At 51.4% G+C, this 9760-nt stretch overlaps 1 protein-coding gene across 1 annotated transcript; it reads right to left on the reverse strand.

Annotated features, from left to right (window-relative positions):
* Positions 1 to 28: 28 nt before the first annotated feature.
* Positions 29 to 4580, reverse strand: SMPD1 (sphingomyelin phosphodiesterase 1). Its single transcript, XM_040258526.1, has 6 exons — positions 4076 to 4580; positions 2398 to 3170; positions 1688 to 1859; positions 1304 to 1380; positions 949 to 1094; positions 29 to 796 (listed from the first exon to the last, which is right to left on the reverse strand). Exons 1-6 carry the CDS (start codon positions 4373 to 4375, stop codon positions 387 to 389), a joined length of 1878 nt encoding a protein of 625 aa, XP_040114460.1. The 5' UTR covers positions 4376 to 4580; the 3' UTR covers positions 29 to 386.
* Between the last annotated feature and the right edge of the window lie 5180 nt (positions 4581 to 9760).

The raw sequence follows: 9760 nt of genomic DNA on the forward strand, positions 1-9760 counted from the left end.
AAAAGAAATTGGGACAGTTGCAGCAAGGTCTCGAGTCCAAGTCCCTTGTATTTATTTGAACAGCCTGGCAACCAGGCAGCAACAGCCATACAGGGTTCCTGGCTGACCAGTACAGGCCTGGGGCGACAACTTCTGTCTGGTCTGCCCAGGTCAGTGCCAACTTAGACCTCTGCTCCATGGCCACAAAAGGACAGCAGCCTCAGAGCAGCCAACCCCCCTCCCATATTTTGCTAAACCAGCTCCAGGAAAGGAGGTCTTGTTTTCGAGGTGTGCATGGATCCAGAGATGGGCCCTTCCACCAGATGTTCTTCTCCTCACAGTGGCCCTCTGGGGTTTTCACGCCTTTCCTACGACAAGCTCTTTCCCACTTCTGGGCCCCAGGGGTGTCAGCACAGCAGTGGCCTTGACCACAGGCTCTGGACATCGGGGAGGCTCGCATCCGGCACCAGGTGGCGACACAGAGCAGGGCTGTCTGAGCGGGCGGAGAGCTGAGCACACAGGGTAGCGAGGCGGCAGGGTGTGCCACAGGGCTCCGAGGGCGGGTGGCCCTTATGGTAGAGAAACCAGAAGGTCTGGAAAAGCTGTGTGTCCCTCCGCATGCGGTACACCAGGTCGTGCCAGGCGGTGGGCAGCGCGTTGGGCAGCCCATAGGTTTCCCGAGCCCTATAGAGGAGGTGCCAGTGTGGCGTGGCTCCGGGCTCGTTCGCCTCCGTCAGGTTCAGGATGTAGGTCTCATGGTCCAGGACCACGTGAGAGCTCCCGGAATAGTTGCCGTCTATTTGGTAGACACGGTACCCTGCAAGGAGGGAGGGCTGACTGGACACGGAGCGGGCAAGGCCACTCCAGCAGGGAGGCGCAGCTTATCCCCTGGGTGGCCCTGGCTCCAGCTCGCCTTCCTCTCTCTCAACCACCTTCTTCACCCCAACAATTTGCTTCCGCCCCACTCACCAGGATTAAGGCTGATGTAGGTGGTGGCACTGGGTGCCAGGAAGGCTACAGACAGCGGCCGGCTGAGGGTCTCTTCATCATAGAAGACCTCAAACTCATCCACGTGGGTGTGACCAAAGAACTGACCGGCCAAGGTGTTCTCATACCTGGCCAGAAGACACGAGGCACATTCAGAAGATTCCAGTGAGGTGAGAAGAGGATCCGAGGAGGACAGGGTGCTTTCTCTGTTCATCCAGTTCAAGGACGTAGCCTCCCCACCCCATGGGGGCAGTGGGGGATGGTGAGATGCCCAAGGGAATTTCTGACCCTTAGACTCTTGAAAACCACTCAGGCCTGTAACACAGCTCCCTCCTACCTTTCCACAATTCTGTAATAATTCCAGCTCCAGCTCTTCAGGCAGTGCCCTGGGGGAATGTGGCCAATTATGTGCACCTGTGGGGAGGGTTAAGGAAGGTTTTCAGGAGAAGAGGGGTCCGGGTAGCAGCAGCTAGGACGGCAGGTGTACATGTCTCCAACAAGGGCTGGCATTCATGGCCAGAGAGGGGGAGCAAGTGAAAGGACTTTCTAAGAGTGACAGTTGAGCTGAATCCCCAGGGAACACTGTTGTGAGTGCCAGAAAAATAGAGCTTCTCTGCCTACAAGTGCTCCAGCACCAGACAGGAGTCTGCTCGGGAAGGGCCTGTTCTTCCCTCCCACACCTGGCCCCTGCCCACCGGCTGAGCTCCCACCACCCTCTCACTTTGTCTCCCCGGTCCTCAGCGGCCTGAAGCTCCCCCACCAGCCACTGGAGCTGTCCAGCAGGATCTGTGGAGTTGATCAAGAGCCAGAAGTTCTCACGGGAACAGAAATTCATGTTGAGAGAGATGAGGCGGAGGCCAGGGCGTGGGGAAAGGGCATAGAACCCCCCAATTCTGAAACAAAGTGAACACGGGTCAGCACGCACTCGGAGTCTTGGCCCTCTGTGCTAGTCCTGTACAAGGAACCGGCGTGAAGGAAAGAGGCACCCAGGATGATCGCTACCTTCATGCTCACATTCTGGCTGAAGGTCAGACAGCACTGACTAGAGGGCCCACGGGACTGGAGAGTAGCTCAGAGGACTAGAGGCAGTAGGAGCTCAGAGGAGAGAGAAAGTGGGCTAGAACAGGAAGCAAAGGTCATCCAGAGAGAAGAGAGCCCCGGCCTACCTAGGTGAGCTGGAAAAATTGGCATGTTAAAGGGGGAAGGCATCTTAGAGAGGGCCAACATGAGCGAACACAGTGCCACTAGCCCTGTGAAGGAGGGTGCCTGGAGAGAAGCGTGGAAATGGAAAGTGGGGTCAGACTGGGAGGGGAGTGAAGCGAGCTGAGTGAGGGCTCAGGCAGAGCACTCATGCATAATGCCAGTTCCCCACTCCCTTCGCTCTCATCCACCCTTCTCTTCCCTCCTTGGGTTCCCGTGGCTCTCAAATACCTGAGGGTGCGAAGGGCTTCAGCCGGCAGCCAGGGCTCCCATGCCTCGGCCATCGCCTCATAGAGCCAGTGGGAAGACTGGTTGCCCTTTATGAAGGGGGGAGGGAAGCCGTTGACGGGTGTGCTCTCGTGGTTGCCCACGGCAGGGTACACCGGCACTGGCCCCAAGAACTTCTTCACAAGGGCTGTGACAGTGGTCAGCGCCCGCAGCTGGTCCTGACGAGACTGCTGCCAGACGTTGTGAGCAGGGATGTCTCCTGTCCAGTATACCATATCAAAAGGGCCGGCGGGGCCCAGCCCACTCAACAGGCTCTCCAGGGTTCGCAGGGGCAGGTCACACTTGCTATACTCGCCCCAGTACCCAGCACCGGGCTGGGAGGCAGGTGGTGGGCCCGAATCCCGGCGGCAACACAGTGGGTTCTCACAGTTGGGGTCTGTGCCTTCCAGGTAGTCGTGATCCCAGTGCAAATCAGTGAGGAAGAGGACGCGGCTGACAGGGGAGCCTGGGGCTGGGGGCTTGGGCGGCTGGGGGGGCGGCTTTGGCACGGCCGGCAGAGAGATATTCCAAGAGGAGAAGATGTCCCAGTGCCCACAGGAAGAGCCCAGCAGCAGACCACAGGCTTCCGACGGGCTCAGCACTGAGCGTGTCCACACCTCCACCATGTCGTCCTTGAAGAGCTGGACAGCTGACTGGCACACGGCAGGCGGCGCGATCTTCAGCAGTATGCACAGCTTAATGGCCACGGAGCCCACCCAGGCCACACTGGCCTGATTCTGCCATGGGAAAACCAGTGGTGAGGAGTCAGAGACAGAGCTCAGGGACCAGGCCACCCTGGATATGAAAGACCCTTTGGGCTTCCATAGGATAGACTCCACCATGGCAAAGAGATACCAGTTCACACCTGTCTCCCACAGACATTGCCCTGTGACTCAAGCAGCACCAGGCCAGTACTTCCTTTTAAGCTCAGTGGCAGTTCAGGCCTTTGCTGGCCCCGCTGACTTTCTCAGACACTGTCTGCTGAGTGCCCTGAAATTTGGACTGGGCAGAATGACAGACTGACCAGGATTTGGGGACACATGTGAGGATAGGGCCTTGATTCCCCGAGGAAACCTTCCACCCCCCACCCCCCGACCCCCCCCCATAACCAACCAGCGCTCATCATAACCCCATGAGGGACAGTCAAGGCACCTCCGACCCAACTAGTCCCACATCTCTGGATATTCCTTAATTCGGGTTCCCTTTTGGGCAGTAGCTAGCCCTAGCCATAGTGGTGCTAGGTGTAAGGTGGAGGGGGTTCAGTCAGGCACACCAAGCTGGGAGTCCTGCCCTCACCAGCTGCTGGCCCTCCTACAAGTGACTTCAGCTCTGGGGCCTCTATTCATTTATAAAGCAGAGATAACCATAATGAAGCCACCTAGCAGGCGACATTTAACCTGTATAAAAGGGCTAGCACAGTACCCCGCATTAAACTTGCACTGTTTCCTTACTTCACAAGGTCACAGTGGACGTGGTGGTGGTGCTGTGCAGCCAAAGAACAGCAAATTCAGCAAAGTCTTGTGGAAGACAGCCTCTCCATTAGGGATGCTCTTGGAAACCCCAGAGCACCGGCCTCAGCCCCAGCCCCTACCCCCAGCTGCACCTTTCTGGCCTGTCTCCCAGCAGCCCCTGTAGCGCTCACCCTCAGCCCGAAGTCGATGGCGGTGAACAGTCCTTTGCAGGTTGGGCAGGTGAGGTTCCACCAGCCAAAGGCCTCCTGGAGCTGGGGCGCTATGCGAATGAACTTGGCGGGATGGCCTTGGGCAGGAAGAGGGTGGGCCTCCGCAGGGGACCAGAGGACCAGGGAGTTGGGCAGTGCCAGCGCAAGTGCCAAGCCCAACCACAGGAGCCTCAGACAGGAGGCCCCTAAGGACCTGTCCGATGCCTGCTCCCTGCCCGACCTGGGGCGGCTCTGGCCGGGAGACACTCCATGGCAGGGCATCGCCCAGCTTCCTAGACCAGGCTGGTTCGCCTGCCCGGCCCCGGCTGGTGTAGGCCTCAGTAGGCTCTCGGGATTCCAGGCGGTGCCAGGGACACCGATTACCCCCCCACACAGTCGGCTGACTGCTCGGAGAAAAGCCACAAAGCAGCTCCGCCCCTTCCTCTTTCTGGGTTCCGCAGCAGCTGATCGCGGTGGCTGGAAGCCCGGGCGCAGCCAGGGAGGCGGAGTGGACGCGGAGTGGGCGGGGCGCGCCTGGGACCTGCCCAGGCTCGCACCCGCGATCTCACCCCCGCCTGGACTGCGGCTGGGGGCCGCTGTCGCCGCCCGGCCCTTTCTGGCGCCCATCTAGTGTGGCTAGTGAGAGGCTCCTCCGAGGCCCCTTAAGCAACTCCTCTCACTCAAATTCCTGGAATAGCTAACTGCCAGGCCCACCGGGCTTTAAACTCGAAGCGGAGAGGGCAAGAGCTGGTGGTGGTGGCGGGGAGCACAGCGAGGCAGGGATGCTTACACTCTGTCTGTTACTCTCCGCCCAGAAAGTGCCAAACCTCAATTTCCTATGTTCTGCCACTGTTCTCTGCACCCAGTCGTCGCCCTGCCTTTAGTCGTCGTATCTCAGACTTCTCTAAGTGGAAGGGACCCTAGGCTTACCCATGCCTTCATTATATGTTTGAGGAAACGGAGGCTCAGATGGTAAAGTGGCTAGTTGAGTTCAGTCGCTCAGTTGTGTCCAGCTCATTTTCAGTAACATGGAGGCATCTAGAGATTACTATACTAAATGAAGTAGCTCAGAAAGACACGACAACCTGTGACCAAGAACAGATTAAAGACCATACAGCCAGGAACATGAATTAGAACTTGGGTCTTCCACCTTCCTGTATCCTTGATGGTGAAAGCTATCATTTGCCGAGTGCTGTAGGATGTCCCAGGCACTAAAACAGGCACTTTATAATGACTAATCCTCAGTTCTAACAACAACTCTAAAAAGTTAGTATAATACTGTTATTATCTCCATTTTACAGATGGGAAAACTGAGGCACAGGGTAGTTAAGTGGCAGAATAGTGATTAAAACTGAACTGTATCTCAGTGCTTCTCCAGATCCACAGAACTATCAAGTTCCTGTCAGTTCTTCCCTTTGAGAAATTTTTCTTTAAAAAACAAAAAAAATCATTTATTTTTATATTTGGTTGTGCTGGGCTTTCTTTAGTTGCAGCGAGTTGGGGCTACTCTTTGATGTGATGCTCCGGCCCTAGGCCCACCAGCTTCAGTAGTTGCAGCACACAGATTCAGTAGTTTTGGCTCACGGACTCTAGAAAGTAGGCTCGATAGTTGTGGCACTCCAGCCCAGTTGCTCTGCTGCATATGAAATCCTTCTGGACCAGGGATCGAACATGTGTCCCCTGCATTAGCAGGTGGATTCCTATCCACTGCACCACCAGTGAAGTCTTGAGAATTTTTTTCCAAGTGACCCTTGCCTCCAATTTCTATGAACATCATATCAGATAGAGTAATTATAGTATAATAGGAAATATATTTAGTTTTGTCTCCAGTTTCTGGCACAGAGCTCCTGAAATCTTTTGAATTTTCTGATAGGAGTGTCTTTTGTTATTTTTACAAGCCCCTTTCAATCACACCCAAATTTATGTTATTAGGTGAATTAAGGAGGGGCGCCTAAATAGCCTCAGGATGGGGCTGATCCCTGGGAAGAACTAGTGATCAGAGTGAGATGTTTTGGTCTCACTCTCAGTCTCCAGGTTGGGGAAGAGGGCTGGGGATTGAGCTCTATAAAAACTCTCAGAGTGCTTCTGGGTTGGTGAACAATCGAGGTGTTGAGAGGGTGGTATGCCTGCAGAGGGCATAGAAGTTCTGTGGTGGTCCCCCTCCCATACTTTGCCCTATGCGTCTCTTTCATTTGGCCATTCCGCAATTGTACCCTCAGTATTAATCAGAATGTGTAAGAAGGTGTTTTCCTGAGTTCTGGAAACTGTTCTGGCAAATTATCAAACTGAGTAGAGGGTCATAGAACCCTAGAATTGACAGCTGGTTGGTCATAAGTATAAGTGGCAATCTGAGACATTTTGTAAGCAGGTAGGGAAGGGGGTCTCCAGAAGGAAAGAAGCAAATATAGCTTTCAGACATAAGAAAAGCCCTTTTAGGCCTAAGCCATTTTGTGGTCTAGTCTGACACAGCGTCTGCCCTTGGACAGTTCTTGTGCTGTGTACTTAGCTGTGTCCAGCTGTTTGTGACCCCATGGACTGTAGTCCACCAGGCTCCTCTGTCCATGGGGATTCTCCAGGCAAGAATATGAGAGTGGATTGCCATTTCCTTCTCCAGGGGATCTTCTTGACCCAGGGATTGACTGCATGTCTCCTGCATTGACAGGCGGATTCTTAACCTGCTGAACCACCTGGGAAGCCTCCAATAAAGATCTTAAGGGAAAATAAAGAACAAGACTTTTCAAGAGAAGTAACCAAAGTAAGGGTAATAAATCAGTTGTAAAGACTCCTAGTTCTGTTTCAATGGTAAATGTTAGCCTGAAGCACTTTCTTGAGCTGTTTTTCAGAATTTAAACCCTTTCTCTGAGTGAGTACCCAATTCCTAGATCACCTGGAACCTAAAGGATGCTGCTGCTGACTTTTTCTGACCCTTGGGACTTCAATCAACTAAAGTTGGAACTCTGTCAAGTTCTGCTTCTATTCTCTGCAGAATTCTCCTGCTCAAGCCCCTTCTTGTATGTGTATGCATCCTTAGCTTAGAACTTCCCCAATTTTGCTGTTTAGGGAGATACTACTTTGGGAATGATTCCTGATGTTCATCTTACTTGTTACAAGTAATAAATTTTTTTTTTATTTCTCCTAATCTCTGTCTCCTTTGCATCTCTTAACTTGACACCCACAGAGAGCTGAACTGAGTTTTCTGGTAACATTGTGACTGGGTATGTTGCAGGAAGGGGAACTTCTTACAGGACCTGAGAGTGGGCTCTTGTCTAACACTCTGAAAAGAATTGTTAGAGGAAACACAGGTACTGACAAAGCAAGAAGGGGTGGGGAAGGGGTGCCTAGGTGGAGAGCAGCAGGATAAGGGAATGCAGAACTGCTCTGCCACATGGCCTGCCACCTCATGGTAACTGGCCAGGCATTCTCACTCAGGGTCTTTCCTGGTGGCATGTACATCCCTCAGCCAAGATTGGTAGGACATTTGGACTGGAGTCTCTTTTCTCCCTTTGACCTTTCTTGAATTCTTCTAATTGGTGGTAGCTTGTTAGTTCTGTACTCCTTATCAGGACCTCCTGTTAAGATAACTCACGCAAGTGGCTGCTCCGTTGCCTGGCCAGGGCAGGTGGTTTCAGTCAGTGTTTCCCTAATGTCTGGAGTGGGAACAATCTTGTGGGACTGACCCGTTTAATTTGCGGGATCTGATCCTAACTCCAGGTAGATAGTATCATAATTTAGTTGAATTGTTGTAAAATTAGTTGGTGTTGGAGAATTGGTTGGTGTCAGAGAAAACTCTTCCAGAATTGGTGTCAGAAATACAATTTGCTAGCTTGGCCCTAGCTCATGGAATCTTGTGATACAGGAAGAGATAGAATGGAAGAGCAGGGGACAAGGAACCTTAGATTTCTGGGTGGCCACATAGTCACCCATGGGATGAAACAGCAGCTGTGCTGTAGTCAATTACCAAAGGTAAATTTTACCAATAGAATTTAGAGATATCCAACTCCTGGGGCATTGTTCACTAGAATCTCGAGGAAATGGAACCTAGTGAGAAAAAAGCAAACTACGCAATCTCTTAGTTATTGATAGCCGTAGTAGCTAAAATGAAATAAGAGAGAGTGCTGGATTGGACCTTGATTGGCTTGAGCTTCGGCTACTAGCCCCAAAGCCACCAGCAAAGGGAAAATATTATGTGGGACAACAGAGAGTAAGACTCTGGTCACCAAGAGGATAGTCTGGGTTGGGAGAAGACAAAAACCAAGAAACTACTAAAACCAGGGGATATAATGTGAAGGGATTGTTTTATTTTTATGGATTAGTATCATCAACTGCTTAAATAGCCTTCACTGAAATGCACTGTGAGAACAACTAATTTGGGGATAGTATTTTTTTTAATGCTACAGAATGGAAGAGCATGTTTAGGTTGATACAGGATCTATAGCTTACTATGGAACAATCACCAGTGGTTATACATGATCCAGACGCACAATAAGTTGTTCCTGAGGAAATGGCCAGCCTGCTGGATTGGATAAAAGCCACTGTAAGGTCTGTTTACCCTGGTAAGGTTAACTATTCAGCAACCCCCATTAAATGTCACATGGAACACTTCAGATAAAGAAGCTGATCTGCTTCATGTGCAGGCCATGTGGAATGGATTTTATGATGACCAGGATATTCACTCCCCTGATCTTGAGTGACTTCGGCCTGCAGCAGCTTAAAGTGGGGTTTTGGTACCCAGCCAGAGATTGAGGTCGGGTTGCAGTGGTAAGAGCACTGAATCCCAACCATTAGACCAGTGATCAGTGACAAGGCCCTGGCTCTTCAGCTTTGCAGAAAAGAATTCCCACAAAAATGGAAAGTAGTGAAACCAGTAAAGTATTTATTAGGGGGGGAAAAGTACAGTACATGAGGACAGACACATGGGAGGACTCGGAGAGAGTCTCTGAGTTGCATCCTCGTGGCAGTTTGAATTACTTTTATGGGGCGTTTCTTCTGGGTTTCATTTGGCAGTCATTTTGATTTGACTGGTTCTGAGTCTGTATTTTACTCAGGAGTCTCCCATATGTGCATGTTCATCTCTTAGCCAAGATGGATTCTAGTAAAGAGACTTATGGGCATTTGACATTACTTACTATGAAGTGACGTCCCCTCCCTTTTTGACCTCCAAGGAGCCTTTCTGTGCATATGTAGTCGGGGAGGTCTCCTTGACTTTGAGAATGAGGAATATGTGGTCTTTTATCTCTTACCTGGGCAGGGCCCAGACTCCTCCATCATCCTGTTTTCATGGAGTTTCTGTCCACAGAAAATAAGTTATTCAGCCAGCAGCCCATCCATGTCCTGCTTCACCCTGACTATGCCCAGTACCCAGGACACGGTAAATGCTATGGTTAAGCAGGCTCCTTTTGCGTGGACACCACTGTTGCGTTGATGCCCCATGTAACTTTACTGCTACATAATCAATCACCAGTCCAAGAAATCTTATTTGATCTGTTGTCTTCCCTTCTCATCCACCTTACAGATGCTAATAAAAACATTATATTAATTAACAAGAGAATGGGGAGATGTGGATGAGAAATCAAGGGACTTATTCAAACAGGGTGGATATCTTTAGATAGTTATCAAGAAAGGGAGTTCAAGTAGCCCCATTTGTCCTTACCTGTTTCTGTTCTGAGT

Source organism: Oryx dammah, unplaced genomic scaffold (assembly GCF_014754425.2).
Source record: "Oryx dammah isolate SB20612 unplaced genomic scaffold, SCBI_Odam_1.1 HiC_scaffold_17, whole genome shotgun sequence".
Lineage (NCBI taxonomy): Eukaryota > Metazoa > Chordata > Mammalia > Artiodactyla > Bovidae > Oryx > Oryx dammah.